The 20,524-nt window shown below is 38.0% G+C and overlaps 3 protein-coding genes across 5 annotated transcripts; all 3 read left to right on the top strand.

Moving 5' to 3' along the window:
• The first annotated feature begins 485 nt into the window (after positions 1 to 485).
• Positions 486 to 3,690, top strand: LOC120775702 (serine protease persephone-like). Its single transcript, XM_040106013.1, has 7 exons — positions 486 to 950; positions 2,127 to 2,280; positions 2,354 to 2,524; positions 2,588 to 2,631; positions 2,693 to 2,967; positions 3,035 to 3,218; positions 3,281 to 3,690. Exons 1-7 carry the CDS (start codon positions 869 to 871, stop codon positions 3,601 to 3,603), a joined length of 1,233 nt encoding a protein of 410 aa, XP_039961947.1. The 5' UTR covers positions 486 to 868; the 3' UTR covers positions 3,604 to 3,690.
• Positions 3,691 to 9,444: 5,754 nt separating this feature from the next.
• LOC120775714 (phenoloxidase-activating factor 3-like) lies at positions 9,445 to 13,348 on the top strand. The gene is made up of 9 exons (XM_040106026.1): positions 9,445 to 9,687; positions 9,778 to 9,894; positions 9,955 to 10,108; positions 10,168 to 10,580; positions 10,643 to 10,787; positions 10,865 to 10,890; positions 10,953 to 11,227; positions 12,594 to 12,777; positions 12,878 to 13,348. The coding sequence occupies exons 2-9, from the start codon at positions 9,801 to 9,803 to the stop codon at positions 13,207 to 13,209; spliced, it is 1,623 nt and encodes a 540-aa protein (XP_039961960.1). The 5' UTR covers positions 9,445 to 9,687; positions 9,778 to 9,800; the 3' UTR covers positions 13,210 to 13,348.
• Positions 13,349 to 15,288: 1,940 nt separating this feature from the next.
• Positions 15,289 to 18,946, top strand: LOC120775348 (probable cyclin-dependent serine/threonine-protein kinase DDB_G0292550). Of its 3 annotated transcripts, XM_040105499.1 has the most exons (5): positions 15,289 to 15,378; positions 16,126 to 16,323; positions 16,400 to 16,553; positions 16,627 to 16,916; positions 17,103 to 18,946. In XM_040105499.1, exons 2-5 carry the CDS (start codon positions 16,236 to 16,238, stop codon positions 18,881 to 18,883), a joined length of 2,313 nt encoding a protein of 770 aa, XP_039961433.1. In that variant the 5' UTR covers positions 15,289 to 15,378; positions 16,126 to 16,235; the 3' UTR covers positions 18,884 to 18,946. The 3 variants fall into 3 exon arrangements, with proteins under 3 accessions (XP_039961433.1, XP_039961431.1, XP_039961432.1); XM_040105497.1 differs by having other exon boundaries at positions 15,290 to 15,378; positions 16,627 to 18,946; XM_040105498.1 differs by having other exon boundaries at positions 15,295 to 15,378; positions 16,216 to 16,323; positions 16,627 to 18,946.
• The last annotated feature ends 1,578 nt before the right edge of the window (positions 18,947 to 20,524 follow it).

Below are 20,524 nucleotides of genomic sequence, written 5' to 3'. Positions count from 1 at the left end.
TTTAATTTAATTTAAGATTTCAATTTATGGCATCCGCAATCATAGTACTTAAATTCAGACACAGAGCCTGAAAATTATTCAAACATTGAGTTAGGAGCCATTGAAATCAAAGTCGGAAAATAAAAGTCACCTTAGCCATTGCCATTGTTCAAAAGCACCTTTAGACCTTCCAAGAAAAAGCAGGACAAAGCAAAATAACTAAAATTAATTTTATTGGAAGCCGGAAGTCGAAGTTCTTGGAAACGCAATCGCGTGGCTGCATACGCAGAAGTGCTTGCATTTCAATATTGTGCGCCAAAATGTTGCACTGACTGAGAGATCTCATTATCAGCTCTTTCAATTTTTACACTAAAAAGCATGCTCAAGTTCAGATTACATGCATCATAGAGATCACTTACAACCATATAAACACTTATGTATATGTTTCAGGGAACAAAATAAATTGCAGTCTTGTTTATAAATAACTGTTTCGCGGAAATATTGTTCAACAGAAATATTCTTATCGCAATGTAATAAGGTGAGATGAGATGAGATAGAATTTGGTTTGAATATTCAGTTGTGCGAAACAGAAGCGGCCGTTTGGTTGGATCGGGCATTTTACGGTTCAAGTGTTTTTGCAAAAACTCACAGAGAAAAAGTCTATACTTTTTCTAATAATAACTGAACCAAAAAAATAATATATAGAAGAACCAGCTAAAAATAAGAATATATGAGTGTAACGTGAAACAAAGTGAGAAATTTATTTTGTTTAATTTTGCCAATAACTTATAAATAACGAAAAAAATATCCTTCATAAATAGAAAACAGAAAATTCAGTTTACATACATTTTTTAATAACGAATGCAACCGAGTTTCATTCACAATTAAAATGCTTGCGACGTCAAAGCGAATTAGCTTCGTGTTTATTGTTCTTTTTGCTTGTTCGAGGCTTGGCGCGGCAGATCAGGAAGGTAAGTTATATTTGTCGGAGATGTTAAACCTTATTTAACATAATTTATTCTGTTTCGACCATGTCGACGACACTTAAATTTAGAGCCGAAATCTTACGTGAATGGATACGAGCTCTGTTTAGAAGAGCAGTCGATTGTCTAGAAGTTACCATTTCTAGTGACCATTTTAAGAATGTGTGTGTGATTTTAATTTAACTAGCTTTAGTCAGTTCATGATCACAATCACATCTCTTCTTGGCATAGCTTCTTATTTAATGGCGTAGATATCGCTTACGTATTTATAGCCGAGTTTACAAAAGCGCGGCAGCGACAGTCGTTCTTGCTTTTCGTTGTTTGGCGCAAATTGGAAATTCTAAGTATAGCCAGCTCTTTCTCAACCTGGTCTTTCTAACGGCATAGAGGTTTCCCTCTGCCTTTTATTGACTCGGCGACTGCGTCGAATACTCTAAGAGCTAGAGATCCATTCGGACGACATAACTTAGCCAGCGTAGGCGCTGTCTCTTAATAATAACTACGTCAATGTTGTCGTATATCGTGGACCATAAATCTTCCGCAGAACCTTTCCGTCGAAAATTCGTAACGCCGACTCATCAAATGTTGTCAGCGTCGATGCTTCTGCACCATCTGCACCCGGAACCCCGATGATGAGTGACTTGCAGATTTTGGTAGTTTTACTTTCTCAATTGCCTACCAGGCTGACGTTGTTGTTGGTGTTAATGCTGGTTCCAAGATAGACGAAATTCTCTACGACTTCGAAATTATGACCATTTACAGTTTCCAAGACTTGGTGCATGGTTAAAATCTGGTCGATTGTAGAGTTTGCAGGTCTAAAGCCACACTGATAAGCTCTAATCAGTTTGTTCACGGTGGGCTTTAGTCTTTCACACAATAAGCTCGATCCCACAATAGTTGGCGTAGATTGTGCGATCTTCCTTTTTGTGGAGTAGGCAGAGCACACTTAAATATCAATCCCCGGGCATGCTTTCGTCCGCCCATATTCCACAAAGGAGTTGATGCATGCTCCTTTTCAGTTCTTCGTCGCCGTGTTTAAATAGCTCGGCCGGCAATCCAACGGCCCCCGCAGCCTTGTTATTCTTCAGACGGATAATTGTTATTTTGACTTCTTCTTGGTCGATAAAAATACGTTTCTTAATGCATGCTCTATTTTCATTAAAGAAAATGATCCCTGCGAAACCGACGATTATAGAGGGGTATGCTACACAGCTGGAAATTGTCCACATTTAAAGGATGCAATGACAGCGATGGGCCTCAATAGCACTTTCGTGGGGACTTGTGGATTCACGGTTTTTGAAGAGATCATTTGTTGTCCGTAAGTAATTTTTCAGCACAACTTTACTCAATTTTAGTTTATTGTACCGAACATGAGTCTCTCTATTTAATAGAAATGAAGTGAGTTTTAGAACAACAACTACTAAATCGACGGAATTCACCACGATATCATCAAAATCCATACGCGATTCGCTAAAGGGGCTTACGCCCGAGGAAAGTAAGCGGCGTATCAAAGAGTTGATGCGGGAAGCAATGGGTGGATTAGTACGACCGCCAATGAAGAGGTTTTTACAAATTAGAGCTATGTTAGTGGTCATGTATAAATTATACTTTTTTGTTTTTTGCAGCAATGCCACAAGTTTGCGTTCATCGGAACGCCCAGCTGATCGTGGTGAGTATAGCGAAAAACACACAAAAAAAATTCAATACAGCAATTAAAAAAAACATTTCAGCATGCAAAGAAATCGAAAAACAGCTAATGCCCAGTCTGCAAGCGCATGTACTTAACGGAACCGCGACCAATTTCGGCGAGTATCCGCACATGGCGAGAATTATATTCGACTCAGATAGATTGCGGTGTGGTGGCGTCTTAATCGATAAGCGTTTCGTGCTCACAGCTGCACATTGCGTGCGCAACAAACAGGGAAAACCAATCAAGGTTGTGTTGGGCGTAAGTGACTTTAATGATAAGACTCAGATCGACTATCGACAGGATATAGATATTAAAGTAAGTTTATAAAATTAACTCTACACTTTCGTGGTTGCTATTAATAGTTTTTGAAATTTGAAATAAGCAAACCCATTTACCGCAAAACTATAGTGAGTTTAGCTTTTACGATGATATTGCTTTGATTGAATTGGCCAGAGATGCCGAGTTTAGCCAAGGCGTATATCCAACCTGTCTACACACCGACCAAATGGAACTGCCTTATGATATTGATCTAATTGTCACCGGTTTTGGCATAACCGAAAATAAAAGTACGTTGACTTGTTGTTTTTATTACTTTCATTTACTTTATTTGTTACTTTTATATTTTTAGAGGCCTCCGATCGTTTATTGGCGGCCAATTTGACATACATACCCGTTTTATTGTGCGATCAAGGTTACGCTGATGTCAAGGATATTCGTCTCAACCGCGGCATCGTTGACACACAGCTCTGTGCCTTTTCACCGGATAGCGATGCTTGCCAGGGTGACTCTGGCGGTCCGATACATATTGTCAAAGATAAACATTATAATAATTATCGTGTCGTTGGCGTAGTTTCATTCGGCTTTGAGTGTGGTTCGGAGTTGCCGGGTGTGTATACCAGAGTGTCGGAATATTTAGACTTTATCGAAGCCGTTGTATGGCCGGATGGCTGATTGCTGTGGCCATGTAACAAAACTGTATTATATATATTATATAATTAGATACGTTTTTATGTTATTATTTTGTAAAAATGTAGGATTCTTCGGTAGTTATAAAAATTATTTGCTTAATTTATAGAAAAAATTTCCTAGAACAAATAAATATATTTATTATTAATCGAAAACGAAAGCTCAAAACTACCTTACTTATTCTGAATCTTTTCTCATTTTGCGTTGTTGTATTATTGCTTGGACTCTCTCTTAATTGGTGCATAATATTGGGTAGTCGAAAAAGTCTTTTCGTATTTTGTCATAGATGTCGTGGCAGTCGTATATCGCCAGTGCCACCAATCACATTGCAACATACCCTACAAGTATATAGTGCTGGAAAGGTCAGATTTTAAGCTTCATTTAACAAAAAAATTAAATTCGGGGAAGTTGCAAAACATAGCTGTTCGAAAATTATGAAGAAATTCGCTATATTTTGAAATTTTTGTATAAAAAAGGAAGGATGTCACACAAGCTACCAATAAAATTTGTGAAGTTTACGGCGTATCAGTTCGCGTAGCTCAACAATGGTTCGCTCGCTTCCGTTCTGCAAATTTCGATGTGAAAGATGCACCTCGCTCTGGTCGATCTATCCTTGAAAAAGTCCATGAAATTATGGAAAAGATTGACCAGGATCGTCACATAAACAGCTTTGACATCGCTAAGGAGCGTAACATTCATTATCAAATGGTTTTGAACAATTTAAAAACGGCTGGCTACAAAAAGAAGCTCGATATTTGGGTACCACATGAATTGTCTGTGAAAAATTTAATGGACCGAATTAACATCTGCGATACTTTGCTGAAACGAAATCGAACAATTACTGAAGCGAATGGAAATAGAAGAGGAAAAGTGGATCAAATAAGACAATAATGTGCGAAAAAGATCATGATCCAAGCGTGGTGAAGCTCAACAAATGGTCGCTCCAAAAGTTAAGCTGAGTGTTTGGTGGGATTGGAAATGAATCATCCACTATGAGCTGCTCCAGCCTAATTGAACGATTGATTCTACATTTTACTGTCAAAAACTTATGAGTTTGAAGCAAGCAATCGAAAAAAAATGGTCAGAACTGAAAGGGCTTCGTCTTCCTACAGGATAACGGTAGACCACACACATCTTTGAAGACTTGGCCAAATCTGGGAGAGCTTGGCTGGGAAGTTTTGATGCCTCCACCATATAGCCCTGACCTTGCATCATCGGAATAACTTTTGTTTCGGTCAATGCAGAACTCCCTTAATGGAGTAAAGTTTGTTCCAAGAGAAGCCTTGCAGTTTTTCGCCGAGAAACCAGAAAAGTTTTACACTGATGGTATAATGTCTCTAGCGGAAAAATTTGGTTCATTAAAGTTCATTACTTATATTAATGAAGTAAAAGTTGAAATTTTAATTTAAATTGTCTCGGCTACCAAATATTTTTGTACTTGAGGTACACTAGTCATTCGCAATCACTGTTCGCAATCTTTGAGCGCTGTGCTCTCGTCAAAAAATTGAGCTGAGAGAGCAATTAACCGTGTTACAAGCGTGTACCTGTAATGTTATTGTTCGAAACCATCAACTCTCTAAAAAGTTATATCTTTCGGTAAGATATAGTTCTCCATCAAAGAAAAAGGCTCATATGCTAGAGAGCAAACGAATGTTTCTTCGCAACCTGTCTGTAAATGAAATCAATATAATTCAGTCATTGTTTAATTAACAAAAAATAAATAAAGATTGGCGAATTTGATACCCAAAGCCTCACTATACAAAGCTTATCACTTCAGTTTTTTTACGGAAGAGTAGGTGACAGCATTTGTTGATTGCAAATCAGTTAAACTTTTTTTTATTAAAATCATTTCAGTAAGTGTGTGCCAAAATTCTGTAGAAATTCATTTCATGATTGTGGAAGATTATATTGCATTGGGGTGAACAAGTAAGAAGTATGATTCTGCGATAATTCGACTTCCTTTTATGATAATTTGTTGTAATGAATAAAATTGTATAAATTGTGATCAGTTAAAACAAGTCATTTAGTAATTTTTTCAATTGGACACATCGCAAACTTTCAGAGATTCCAAGTTTAGTCAGCTACTTCTCCGCCTCGCCTTCAGGTGGTCCAAGTTCGAATTTACAGTTTGGTCGTGGGATAAGAGCTTCACTAAGCACAAAGCAAAACCTTCCAGACCGTCAATACTGGCGGGTTCACGCCGGCTCTCTGCGATTTAACCATTATTGTTTTTCCTTGATGTTGTTGTAAGTTACTCACTTTTCATGCGCAGTAATCATCCGCTTTGGAAATGGATCGATTGTTTAGCGATCAGCGATTCGCAGATGGAAATTCGATCCATTAGGTTGTTTTCCCGTTAACACATGTGGTACCCATCAACGAGCTTCTTTTTGTATCCATCCTTATTTAAATCTCTCTAGCTCTAGGGCAACCAATGACGGTCGCATAACTGTAAAATATCTCGTATTGTCCCTTTGCTAGTGTCTATCTTTGACGCGGGCTCAAACAAAACTTGAAAAAAAACCAATTGCAAAACTGTCTGTCCATTTATTGAAAATATAAGGGAATTCATTTTACTATGATGGCCAAATTAATGTACACACCGCTTTCGCAATGTAACGCAATCTTTGCAATCTATAAGGATCGTCGTATCCCATATGGCATTTTGGACACTCAAGTGTGTGCCTTTGCGCCGGGCAGAGATATTTGTGGCGGTGACTCAGGTGGTGGATTGGTTATGATCGACAATGACAAATACAAAGTTGTTGGCGTAGTTGCGGCTAGTATTAATTGTGGCGCGATTTTGCCGAGCTTGCGCACCAGAGTTGCCAAATATTTACATTTTATTGAAGGCATTATATAGATCATTCGCTATTTTCAATGAAACTAATAAAGTATTGTCGAATACTTACATTTAATTAGAGTAAGCGCATTTTGTTTTCTTCCTTTTAAGGGGGTATTCTGGTTTAGAAATTCGAAATAATCGATTTTTTTTATCCCATTAATGACGGTCGTCGGGGAAAGCATGTCAAATCATTCAACCCGAAATCGGACATTTGGAAAATGCCGTTAAATAAAAGAAAAGTACTGTAAAACTTGAAGGTTTACAAGCTTTCGACAAGAAATTAGTCGCTTCCTTCAACGTATAGTGAGGAAATGACCCGTAGCTGAGAACGTACAAGAATATTGTGGAAAGTCGGTTCGGCGCCGTTCGCAGCAACTCGGACGTCGTATTATCGTATAGAACGACTTGACGCATCTTACATCGAGATCTTAAATTGAAAGTATACAAAATTGAGCTTGTGCAAGAACTGAAACAGCTCGACCGCTCTATGGGCTCCTGAAAAGTTTCAAGAAGATCCAACGTTTTCGAACCAAATTTTGTTCAGCGATGAGGCCCATTTCTGGCTAAATGCGTATGTAAACAATCAAAATTGCCACATTTTGGACGAGGAGCAACGCGGAGAGATTCAATAGCTGCCATTTCATCCATAAAAAACAACGGTTTGACGTGGTTTGTAGGTCAATCCATATTTCTTCAAAAATGATGCCGGTGGGAACGTAACCGTCAATGGCGACGGTTGTCGCGCCATGATAACCGACTATTTGATTCCTGAAATTGAAGCTAATGATCTTGGCAACATTTGGTTTCAACAACATGGCGCCACTTTCTCCACACATCGCATCAAGCAATAGATTTATTGAGAGAACACCTCGGTGAGTAGATAATTTCACGTTTTGGGCCGGTTGATTGGCCATCAAATCCGTGTGATATCACACCGTTAGACTTTTTCTTGTGGGTATATGTAAAGTCTAAAGTCTATGCGGACAACCCCGTTTCGATCCAGGCCTTGGAGCAAAACATCAAACCAGTCATCGAAAATTGGACTCAACGGATGGACCATCTAAGACATAACCATGGACAACATTTGAAAGCGATAATCTTCAAAAAATAAATGCCAAAGGAAGTTCTTTCTAATGATATTAAACATTCCCCACAAAATTTAAAGTTTCTGTGCTTTTTTCTTTAAAAAAAGTAGGGAACCTCGAAATGGATCACCTTTTATAATGAATTCCACAAATTCTTTCTTTCTACAATAGATATACATATTGAGCTCCAATGAAGATATCCGAATATGATTTAACACAAATTCTGTTTCTAGTGTATCGCATTAAATAACGGTTAAAATCGGTCTATATTTTCGGCATCATATACCGAATATGAGAACTTGCTTTAGCTGAATTTATACCGAATATATCGGCCAATTCGTGAAGTACACATATGTATATATTAGTGAACTTAGCTGCGGTTTTTGTTCTCGTATGGTTTACTGGGAAGAGAAAAGGAATGAAAACGAAAACATCGACAGATTTATTTCGCAAGCGATTTCTGTGTAAGACTTCGGTGTTATTGAAAATAAGCGAGTGATAAGAATTACAGAGGCAGACTTTACTGTTTTGTTTTTTGAATATCTCGGCTTAGTATATGTACATATTCCGTTTTGCACCATTCGTTACAATGTTTGTGTCATGACTCATTTATTACTTTTCAGCCGCTTTATGAGCTCTACTTTATTACGAGGTTTATACAAAAAGTATCGCGAATTTTAAATTTCCGAGAGCTGTATGTTTTGTTTCGTTATGTTGGTACTTACATATATCCTTTACTTATGCTGACAAGGTCGGCCGTTTTGAATGTTTAGTTAATTTTTGTACGTTGCGTTGCGTTGACATTGTTCAGTCCGCGACGACCCAGATCTGCTTCAGACGAACATAACTGGTGACGAATCATTGGTTTATGGTTATGACGTGGACATCAAATCCAATCATCCCCATGGAAGCTGTCGCATGAACTAAGACGGAAAAAAGCACATCAAGCCTGGTCGAACTTGTGGGTTTTGCTAACAGTTTTCTCGTGAGCTCTTGCCAAAAGGGATTATTGCTGGCCACTGTGATTTTCTTGTTCCCAAAACAGAAGAGGTCCATGAAAGGACGGCGCTACGCTACGATTGAAGGCTCGGGAATCAGAAAAAATAACTGCTTTAAGTGCTGTGAGGATTGGAAAAATGCTGGCAGAAGTTCACTATATCTGGGAATGATTACTTTGAAGGAAACAAAATAGATATTCATGACTAAATAAACACTTTCTTAAGAAATACAAAATTTGTTACACTTTTAGAGCAAACCTCGTATTTATTAATAGTTTAGTGCAGTCTATCATACCAGTCGAGAAAGTCCATATTTATATTTGCAAAATCAAATGAATCAGACTGAATATTTGGAAGAAATTTCAGTTTCATAATTTATGGTATGGTACTCAAGAGGAAACTACTAACAGCCGGATTGCGTATTTCTGTGAAAGCTTATCCGCGGCACTCCGTATGCGATCACAAACTTCTTGCATATGGTACATTGACCTTGGTGATTGATTTCCTTAAGGGGTCAGTAGGGTAATCATTTTGCAAAGAAACATTTTTTTTATAGAAATCCACCTTACCATTGGAAGGTTCCGAAAAAGGCCCAAAAATAATAATACCGCTCGATGTTCGGAGCGTTCTCATTCACCCAGCCATTTCTCCGACAGATGTCATCAAAAAATTCCGAAAAAATTTGTTTATACACTCCACGATATTCCTCATGATATGTGAAAAAAGTTTCACTGTAGAATAAAAATTTCTATGAAAAAAATGTCAGAAAAACAGGCCTGATTACCCTACTGACCCCTTAAAGAAGGGATTCTTAAAATATGCATATGCTATTATCAGAATGATATGTGTTCAAACCAATTTTTCTCGCAATAAAACTCAACAATTCGACGCTGAATATTTCAGTTGTTGAGTGGACGAAACGACGATCACACGTGCGAATCATAGCGGACTTGAACGTTGTTTTTCAAGCGCTCAAACAGCAGACACGGAAAAGCTGGGTCTGTGTACTATAAATAGCGGTAGTGTTGAACGTTTGCACTCAAGATAGTCAAAGAGTAGTGAAAATAAGTGAAATAATACAACAAAACTAAGTAAATGTAAATATCAAAGAGTTCCACGCTTTCAAGCTCTACATACATATGTAAGTGGAATCGAGGCAACTTAAAAAAGTGCATACTAGACTGTGGCACCAACCACTTATATGATAAATTGCTTTGGAACTGTCTTATAGGCAAAATTTGATCTCCAAGCAAAATGCACAGAATAGCCGGAAATAAGCTTAAAGAGAATACTCGGTTGTTTATCTTGCTCATACTAAGCGCTTTTAGCGCTGCGAAACAGTACAACGGTGAGTAAGAGCATAATTCGCTGAGTTATTCATGACATACTAAAGGGTGTTTTAATTTAGAGGGAGATTTCTGTGATCTTGCGGGTTACAACGGAACATGCTTAAGAGCCACAAAATGTTCTCACTTACCGGCCTTGGCGCATACCTGGGGTTTGAGACGAGAGCAAATTGGTCATTGTGGTTTTTCGATGATGGAAGAAATAATTTGTTGTCCGTAAGTAACTCGTTTCTCATGCCGGTAAAATACTTACCTATTTCACTTCGCTATGCAAGTTTACCAAAACTGCAAAGTCCAGTTCCCAACATTTTAGAAGAATTTAAGCCGACCGAAACTTGTGCGTTACCTGAGGAGAGTAGTGAAAAACCTAGAGCAGGCATACAAATAGAGACTGGGCGTTCAAATGCTGACAGGGCCGGAGACAATGCAAACGAGGAAAGCAATATTCTTGATAGCATATTTAAAAAATATGTTAAACCGATTGTGGCTGTGAACGAAAACGAGCGAATAAAAATGCCAAACGGAAATGCAAATGAAAGACTAATCCAACTGTTTAATGGAAACGTACCGATTCATGGTAAAGCCGAGGGCAGCATAAAAGGTGGCAATGAAAACCGTGTGCCCGCTGGAAAAGTTGGACAACGAATGCAAGAGATTGACATTTCCGCGCCTATCTGGAACGTGAAAGGTAAGGACTCTGGCCGAGTCGGAGACCACTGCGCATTTCTTCTCATACATCTGACATTTCAGCTGATACACCATGTGAGACGAGACACTATAATGGCACATGCAAGACAAAAATACAGTGCAGACATTTAGCCGCTAGCTTGGCGAACATGCGTTTAAATGATACGGATGTGGCTCATTGCGATCAAGAAGATATAATTTGTTGTCCGTAAGTATTTAAGCTTTTGTAAAGAAAGAGTCTTATGTCACTTCAATTTGTAATTGAGCCATTAATTGTATTCGCAGCAATATTGAGCGACCAGCTGTTCGTGGTGAGTATTGAAGAAAGGAGTTTGCTTGTGTTGTGCCTACCAATAATATTAATATTCTTTAGCCTGTCGAGACATTGAACGCAGTTTAGGGCCATATCAAGGGGAACATGTTATCGGTGGCTATAAAGTGTCCGCCACGGAATACCCTTTTATGGCTCACATTTTTTATGACCGTCCCGATTATATCTGTGGTGGCACATTGATTCACGATCGTTTCGTGCTAACAGCAGCGCATTGTGTCGTAGTGAGAGGAGGCAAAGCTATAAAAGTAACTTTGGGTGTTGCTAATATAAATGATCCTAAAGAAGCGCGCTATCGGCAAGCTATAGATATTAAGGTGAGTAATATACATATGTACTATATATGCACATTTAAGCTTTTGAAGTGGAACTTAATTAGACAGAATTATGTTAGGTTAGTTTAGGTCGAAGGATCTCACTTGGATGGATCTCACTTGGACGGCTTAAAACGCCAGTCCGTTGTGGCACCTAAAACTCCTACAAACTGGACCATAAGACCCTTATAATTAAACAGAAAAAGTGATCAATTTCGACGTACCTTACTTTTTTAAAGAAAAAGCACACAAACTTACAAATCTAATGGGGAATCTTTATTATCAATCGAGAGAACATTATTTGGCATTTATTTCTTGAAGATTGTCTCTTTTAAATGTTGGCCGCGGCTACGTCTCAGCTGGTCCAATTTTCGATGGCTCGTTCAACATTTCGACTGTTAACTGGCGACTGAAACGTGTGAGGTTTTGCTTCAAGGCCTGAATCGAAGCGGAATTGTCCGCATAGACTTTAGTCTTTACATATACTCACAGGAAAAAGTCTAACGGTGTGATATCACACGATCTTGATGGCCAATTGACCGGCCCAAAACGTGAAATTATCTGCTCACTGAGGTATTCTCTCAATAAATCTATTGATTGATGCGATGTGTAGGAAGTGGCTCCGTTTTGTTGAAACCAAATGTCGCGGATATCACGAGATTCAATTTCAGACATCAAATGGTCGGTTATCATGGCGCAATAACGGTCGCCATTGATGGTTACGTTCTCACCGACAACATTTTGGAAGAAATATTTACCGATAGTTCTACCGGCTCACAAACCACACGAAACCGTTGTTCTTTCAGGATGAAATTGCAGCTCTTGGATCTGTTTAGATTGATCTTCGTCAAAAAAAAATGCAAAAATGAAAGGTTATTGAAAAAAGCACATTTACTTGGATCTGTTTCCATGTCCGTATGCCTGTATACACAGGGTTTGTCCGGAAAGTAATAAGACTGAGTCGATTTAAAAAAATTCAATGAACCAGTCGTTATAATTCTTTAAAAAATAGGCGACCTCTGGACAAGCCTGCTTGATCAGATTAAACGTCTCTATCGCAGATTTACAGAGTTTCACATAGAATTTATTCGCGTACGTCTGATCTAACGAACGTTGCATTTTCGGCTTGCACCACTCACAGAAACACTTCACGCGAAAATATTTGTCCAGACTCTCCAGGTGCTCGGAGAAAACTGACCATCCGCTCGTTCGTTAGCTAGAAACGCCCTTTACAGAATTCAGTCGGCTGCTCCTTTGTCGGAATCGCCGTTAGGAGACCATTATAGCTTACATACACACTGAACGATCGAAACCTCGCATGGGAAACTTTTTTATTGACAATTTTTTTTCATTTGAATTTCCTCGACAGAGAACGATTGAGCATGAGCAATATTCCAGCTTTTCAAACTATTTCGACATAGCAGTGATTGAATTGGCTAAAGCGGTCGAATACAGTCTAACCGTTAATCCGACATGCCTGCATACCGATCAAACAGAGTTACCTGACGGCATTGAACTAACTACGGCTGGATGGGGAAAGACCGAGAGTGGAGGTATGTTATAAAGTCCGAACAAATGTGATTTCACTTTCAGTGACATTTTTTAATATTTTTGCGTATATATTTTTTTTTAATTTTTATTATATGGTTATAGGGACCTCAGAACATTTATTAGCGGTGCAGCTGAATAAATTATCGCTTGCACAATGTAATCAAAGTTATGCGTCTAGAATTGGACGTGCTATAAATCATGGCATTGAAGATACACAACTCTGTGCGCTTGCGCACGGAAAGGATTCGTGTGGCGGTGACTCCGGTGGCCCTTTACTCCTAAGTGAAAATGCGGCTTATAACAGCTACAGAGTCGTCGGGATCGTTTCCTTTGGTTCAGAAGTATGTGGCGGTACTATGCCGGGTGTATACACCAGGGTGTCAAAGTTTTTGGATTTCGTTGAAGCCATTGTCTGGCCGGATGAACTGCACTAAAGTTAGTGCATATTTACACAGTATACATCATAAATTAATAGACATATGTATAACTAAGTTACTTAAAAATAAACTACAACTATTTTAAGTGTTTGTAAAGTAAAAAGAAAATCTATGAGAATTATAATAATAAAATACACGAAGCTAAGAAGTGATTAAAGAGTCGTGCTCCAGCTGATGTTTAAAGGAATGACGGTGAGGAATTGGGCAAATCAGGTGCTCTAGTCAGATCCGGCACTGAAGTCATTACAGTCCAAAGAGTTTTGGCCTAACTGTAGTAGCCAGGCGGCGACATTCGATCCGTGAAAGACTTCTTCGACTACTGTAGTATGGTTTCCCTTGAATTTCTTTCTTAGGATCATCAATAGTCCAGCCATAAACCATTTTGGTGAAAATATGTTGGTGATTTACTGTAAATAATCCTGAAAAAAGTGGTAATTAAAAGATATTTAAGGAACTGTTTAATCAGTAGTTTCTAAAACCCTTTTCAAAATTATGGTCCCTTCTGCTTTCGTATAGGGCTAGGGTTATAGGATAGGATTATATATAATATTATAGGCTATAGGATCTTGTTGTGCTACACAATAAAATAGTTTGTTGCTCGCAAAGGTCTTAGCTTTATACAAGAGTAGTTCGACAGTTAAAGTTTTAAAAATCAATTATCATCGATATTTTTCAGTGGAAGTTTGAGTTCTTATAGATTTTTTCAGATATATAAAATATTATACTCGTACCGTATATTAAACCGTTTGGAAATTGCGAACTCTTCATAGCAAGTCATTCAGGTACTCGTACATACTCGGAAGCTGTGAATTATGCACGTGTGGGGTGGGATATAAAAAGAAAGTCAGTCGATTTTGCAGACGCATAAAGATTTTAACACCTTGAGAAACTGGTAGGCATGGTTGATGGTTGAAATTTTTTATGAAAAGATGCGGCTGCTTTTAGAAGGTTTTAAGACCGGAACATACTCATTCAACAACCACCAAGGTGATCTAATCAACGATGCCCAGAGTGTACTGTATTTAAAGAAGGCAAACTTTTTCTGCTAAATGCCAGTGAAAATGCGACAGCCGGAGATGATAAGCCCGAAAACAAAGTTGAAGGCGATAGATGGAGTAGACATTAAATATTCGACTATGACGAAGTACAAATATCAAAGCGACAGGAGTCGATGACCTATCGACCGAGCTATACGAATATGGTGGCTAGGAACGTTAAGGTGTATCAGATGCTTTGTAGAATATGGAATATAAGCATGACAGATGATTAGAAGCTAAGCGTGCTCAGTCCAATCCATATGGGGATGCTATTTTATCGCATATAAGGTTCTATAGAGCGTACTATGGGAGAGCTTAAAGCTTATTGTCAACGAATTGGTTGGATCCTATCCGTGTGAATGTAGACCTATTAAACCTATTATTGACCAGATATGCAATATGAGCCAAGTCTTGGTACAAACCAAAGAACCAATGCACATCACTTTTCCAGGAGATTTCTTTTACAAAAATGCTAAGCGTATGGTTTCAAACTCTACAAATCGCTCATTACTTCCATCCAGCTACTTGTATATGGTGCAGAAGCGTGAACAATGTCGCCATCCGATGATTTATGGTCCTTTGATGATGTAGAACGCAGGCAATAGAACGATGAACCGGGCGCATTATACGACGACAACGACATAGTTTAGCGCTTAAAAAGGCAGCGGCTACGCGTTTGGACGGAAGCACTCCAGGTATAAAGATGTTCGACGCAGTACACGCTGATGGAAGCAGAGGAAGCGGAAGATCTCCACTTCGTTGGAAAAATCAGTTGGAGAAGAACGCAGTTTCAATTGGTATTTCCAAACGGCGACAAACTGCGAGAAGAAGAAACGAACGGCGCGCCATTGTTGATTCCGTTACTATGCCAATGTAGTAGTATCAGTACTTTCATATATTTAAAAATCATTATAACAAAAAAAAAAGCCGTTCTCATATCAAATTTCCTGTAATTACGCATACATACATACATGTGTATGTGTTATCAGCTTAACGAAGCCCGTAGTACAATCGCTAAAAAATGCATACTTCACGAGAGGCACGCAGAAATGCTCGGGCAGTTATTGTGAAAACAAGTGCTTGATAATAAGTACTGAATAGTGCACGGAAGTTTTGATATTATTTTGAGGTAAGAGCTATTCAATTCAATCGACGGTTGTACCAGATAAGCGCGTTTGCAAAAGTGAGAAAACACCTTAAGTGAAGTGGACTAATATTAGATGAAAGACCAAATCGGTTCGTTTATCCGAAATAATGTCTTCTGCGCTTCGCATATAGAGCAATGGCGAATGCTTGATTGCTGGAAAAATGAATTTAGCATATCTAAGGTCAATTAAGTCAGTATAATAAGCAGTAGAGTTTGTGGAAAAACTTATTTCCAACTTTTTTGAGGGTTTTTTTTCAACGAGTCTGTTTTGATCTAGATTAATCAATACGTAAGTACTATATGTTAACAATTTCTATAAAATATGGTACACATATAGATGGTATATTATATATACTTGTTCTTGGAACCCAAACAAGTAAACAATTTTCAACCGACAGCTTTGATAAGACTCATAACAATCCGAATTCTACTATATTTTGCCACACACTCAAATCTTTATTGTATAGAAAAAGGGTTTTAATTTATGGTGAAATTAATTTTTCTTGAAATCTATAAACTTGAAAAGAGTTGCTCCGATCTGATTTTGAAAATTTGCGAATTGCAAAAGCTTAACTTTTGCTCAAGAAATCTCAAAGGTAAGGGAAGGTAAGAGACATGTGGACTTCTAAGATTTTGGCAAGTATGTACATAGGTCCTGTAGGAAGTTGATATTTCATATATACAATGTAGTGTGAAAATCAAACGATAATCATGAGGATATTTTTGCAGATATCTGGAATGAATTTAACCCTTCCTGATCAGCCTTTAAGTTTGCCATAACTTCGAATTGCTTCATTATAAATTTAGTATACTAAATAGGCGCTACGTTGGCGAACAAGATGCCTACGATTTATCAACTCAGCGCGGTCGTTCGGATACTTATTCTGCTCGCTCTCTATGGTCTTAGTAATGCACAAATGCTTGACGGTAAATATACCGCAATATTTAGATATTATAACATTTTATTAGCAGAACTATGTTATCATTACTGATAAAATTTTAGTTGATGACTTTTGTGATTTCGCTGGCTACGACGGCATATGTTTGGAAGCTAGCAAGTGTACTGACTTGCAGGCCAAAATGCAGGCACTGACTTTGGAAAGCCATCACGTGGGCCGCTGTGGCTTCGGCGTTAGAGAGGAGATTATATGTTGTCCGTAAGATTGATTTGGTATTTCTTCAACATTATTACTTTATAAAAGTCTATCACTTTAAAAAAAATATTTGCAGAAAGTGGCAAACACCAGTGCAAACCCCACCCAAACTTCCCAACGCGTTTATAGATCTCTCCAAACAGCCTGAGTTTCATCATAAGCCGCCACCAGACGGTGCGCTTAGTGATAGTTCTATTCTCAGCACTACAAGTACACCTATAAATTTTCAACAAAATGGCAACAATTTCCAAGAGCACGTACAAGATGAAGAGGACAGATTAAAATTTTTATTCAACATCAACTTTGGTCAAGTTGGAAGTGGGCATAATGTGCGGGAATGGAAAGGCGACTCTGCACCAGCTGTAAATGAAAATAATAACGGCTTCTTCATTGCAAATCCAGTACCGAATGTACAGGATAACCAAAATTTAAATGGCAACCCTGCTGTCGATGAAAATGAAAGAATGAATGCTATATTCGGCAATAACCACGAACAGATCGGAAATGATAATAGTCAAGATGAAAAGAAAGCCAATTCTTTTCCGGTTGTAAATGAAAATAACAACGGATTCTTCAGTGGAACTCCAGTGCCGAATGTACAGGACATCCAAAATTTAAATGGCAACCCTGTTGTCGATGAAAATGAAAGAATAAATGCCATATTCAGTGTTAACCCTGAACAGATCGGAAATGATAATAGTCAAGATGAAAAGAAGGTGAATTCTTTTCCGGTTGTAAATGAAAATAATAACGGATTTTTCATTGCAAATCCACAGCCAAATGTACAGGGTAACCAGTTAAATGGTTACCCTGTTATCGATGAAAATGATAGATTAAATGCCATATTCGGTGATAACTCTGCACAGAATGGAAATGAAAATAGTCAAGACGAAAAGAAGGGGAAGTCTTTCCCGGTTGTAAATGAAAATAATAACGGATTCTTCATTGCAAATCCAGTGGCGAATCTACAGAACAACCAAAAGTTAAATGGCAACCCTGCTGTCGATGAAAATGAAAGAATTAATGATATATTCGGCAATAATCTTGAACATATCAGAAATGATGAAAGTAAAGAGGAAACTAAAACAAATCCTGTACCGTTCGTAAATGGAAATAATAACGGATTCTTCAGTGCAACTCCAGTGCCGAATGTACAAGGCAATGGAGAATTTATAGGTAATCCGGTGGTCGATGCAAATGAAAGTGTGAAAGCTGTATTCGATAATAACCCTGTACATGTAGGAAGTGATAATAGTAAGGACGAAGGGAAGGTAAACCCTCTTTCGTTAGTAAATGGAAATAATAACGGTATTTTCAATCAAAATCCAATACCGAATGTAGAGAGCAACCAAAAGTTAAATGGTAACCCTGTTATTGATGAAAATGAAAGATTTAATGCTTTATTCAATCCTCTGCCGATTGATGATGATAGGGTTAGGCCCAGCGGTGTAATTGATCAAGATTCTGCTGAAAATTTAAAAGCTAAAATTAATGCTATTTTCGGTGGTAATCGTGAACAGGTCGGTAATGCTAATGACAACGAGGAGAGCAAGGGAAATCCAGTTCCGGTTATAAATGGAAATAATAACGCGATTTTCAATCAAAATCCAATATCGAGTGTACAGAACAATCAAAAGTTAAACTGTAACCCTTTTTTCGACGAGAATGAAAGATTTAAAGCGCTATTCAATGGCAACCCTGGTAAAAGTGGAAGTGTAAGTAGTATTGGGAAATGGAAAGGAAATATTGTTCCAGTTATTGCCGAAAATAATAATGGCTTATTCAACGAAAATCCAGTGTCGAATATACAGGCTAATCAAAAGGCAAATGGTAATCCTTTTTTCGATGAAAATGAAAGATTTAATGCTATATTTAATGGCAATCCCATCCCGAAGGAAAACCATATAGGTGGACTAAATGGTGTAATTAGTCAAAATCCTGCTATTTTCGGCGGTAAATCTGTACAGCTTGAAGATACAAACAACAGTGGGGAATTGCATGGAAAACCTATTCCGGGTGAGGATGAACTGATCTATAATAATGCAGCAATGGTTGGAAAAGGTATATTAGATGAAAAGGCATTAATAAATGCTATATTAAAAGGTCAATTAGAAAGCAGCGCTGAGCATTTTATATTTAATGATAAGCCATTACGGGGCAGACCTATAAATAGGAGAAGACACAGTACATTCATGGAAAACCGCAGTACTTTCAATAATGGACATTTTAACATGAGAAATCATAGACGGTTTGAAGAAGCAACACACCGAAGAAGTCAGGGAGTTTATAGAGGGTCCAATAGAAATACACGCATTCGATTCGCAAATAATTAAAGGAAAATTATATTATTGAATTGGAAATATTCTAAATTACTTTTAAATATCATTTATATTATATTTACATGTCATATATAAATACTAAATATTTAAAAAATACAGTAAGTTTTTTTCGATTTTAGTATTGGCCTTTAAAATTTGTGCGTTTGAATATTTGTTTTTACTCACGCATTTAATTAGTTAATCAGTTCGGGTGAAATTTATATGAATTTAAACCTTAAGTGATAAGAAGATTCCGGGAGCACAGCTTTCTTACAAAAAGCATTACATTACATAAGTAAATATTGGCCAAGAACGCAAAAAAATTCTCGAAATCCTCAGTATATGTTTGCCATATCGATATTTGTACTGGTTTGCTTGAGTTTTGGACCTGGTATCCGTGGCGAAGGAAGCTGTGAACTGTGTTTTGAAGTAGATTCACAAAACTTTTGAAGTGATCCAGATTAATTTCAGTCAATTTATGCCATTGACCAAAGGTAAATCTACTTCAATTTGGCTAAAGTTGAACAGGTGAGCAGAAAGGTTTGGGACAATTATCTTTGATAATTTTAGCTGAAATTGATGACATGCATTCTAATTTGGTCCATCCTTCTTCGCAATGTTGCATGTGTTGTTCACTGTCTAGCGCCCATCGAGCTCATATGAAGCCCGGTGGGATAGTCGCAAGAGAACAACGGAACTTCGATCACTTCCCAGCCCTTTTTTACAACTTCTTCGGCGTTATGGTTTCCAGTGAATCAACAGCAACCTCTGCTGAAAGATTTGTAAAGTATCATGATACTAATGTTATTGGTGAGCTCCCATCAGAACATCTATGGAAAACACACTTAGGTTGCCTTTTATACTTCGGCATTTGGCAACATTAGGAATGAAATGCAAGCTCATAATTTTATCATAAACTTTGATATTTTTGTTGATATGTATACTCCGAACATTTTCACATACCAGCGCTTTTTGTGCTGTTTACAGTAACTTAAAATATTCTTCTCTATCAAAAAATGAAATTGAATCGCAAACATTTCCACGCGACTATATTTTACAACTTCCGACGTGGATCAAGTCTTCAAGAGAGCATAGATGAACTTAAATCAATTTTTGGCGATGAAGCTCCATCAGGGACCAGAGTTCATTGATGGTATGGTGAATTCAATCGAGGTCGCAGATCACTCCAAGACGAATTTCGGGAAGGTTATCCAAAAACTATTGACGTTATGTGCAAACTAGTATTGCAAGATTATCATGTGACCTATCGTGTGATTGAGACAACTATAGGCATTATGGTACTGGCATCTTCTTTTAATTGGCGTAGAAACCGCTTAAGCGATTATAGCCGAGTTAACAACAGCGCGCCAGTCGTTTCTTCTTTTCGCTACGTGGCGCCAATTGGATATTCCAAGCGAAGCCAGGTCTTTCTCCACTTGGTCCTTCCAACGGAGTGGAGGTCTTCCTCTTCCTCTGCTTCCCCCGGCGGGTACTGCGTCGAATATTTTCAGAGCTGGAGTGTTTTCGTCCATCCGGACAACATGACCTAGCCAGCGTAGCCGCTGTCTTTTAATTCGCTCATCGTTCCATCGAATGCGGTATTCGCCGTGGCTAACACGCAAAGGACCATAAATCTTTCGCAGAACTTTTCTCTCG

This window comes from Bactrocera tryoni, chromosome 4 (assembly GCF_016617805.1).
Source record: "Bactrocera tryoni isolate S06 chromosome 4, CSIRO_BtryS06_freeze2, whole genome shotgun sequence".
NCBI classification, from domain to species: Eukaryota; Metazoa; Arthropoda; class Insecta; order Diptera; family Tephritidae; genus Bactrocera; species Bactrocera tryoni.
This window is presented reverse-complemented; position numbering and strand designations above follow the sequence as displayed.

Bases quoted from the DNA above. Each gene is read 5' to 3' on its own strand.
- LOC120775702 (XM_040106013.1), top strand. From the start codon at position 869: ATGCTTGCGACGTCAAAGCGAATTAGCTTCGTGTTTATTGTTCTTTTT. The intron at 2,968-3,034 runs GTAAGTTTATAA...ATTTGAAATAAG, and splicing joins GACAGGATATAGATATTAAA to CAAACCCATTTACCGCAAAA. The intron at 3,219-3,280 runs GTACGTTGACTT...TTATATTTTTAG, and splicing joins TGGCATAACCGAAAATAAAA to AGGCCTCCGATCGTTTATTG.
- LOC120775714 (XM_040106026.1), top strand. From the start codon at position 9,801: ATGCACAGAATAGCCGGAAATAAGCTTAAAGAGAATACTCGGTTGTTT. The intron at 10,891-10,952 runs GTGAGTATTGAA...AATATTCTTTAG, and splicing joins TGAGCGACCAGCTGTTCGTG to CCTGTCGAGACATTGAACGC. The intron at 12,778-12,877 runs GTATGTTATAAA...ATATGGTTATAG, and splicing joins GGGAAAGACCGAGAGTGGAG to GGACCTCAGAACATTTATTA.
- LOC120775348 (XM_040105497.1), top strand. From the start codon at position 16,236: ATGCCTACGATTTATCAACTCAGCGCGGTCGTTCGGATACTTATTCTG. The intron at 16,324-16,399 runs GTAAATATACCG...ATAAAATTTTAG, and splicing joins TAATGCACAAATGCTTGACG to TTGATGACTTTTGTGATTTC. The intron at 16,554-16,626 runs GTAAGATTGATT...AAATATTTGCAG, and splicing joins GAGGAGATTATATGTTGTCC to AAAGTGGCAAACACCAGTGC.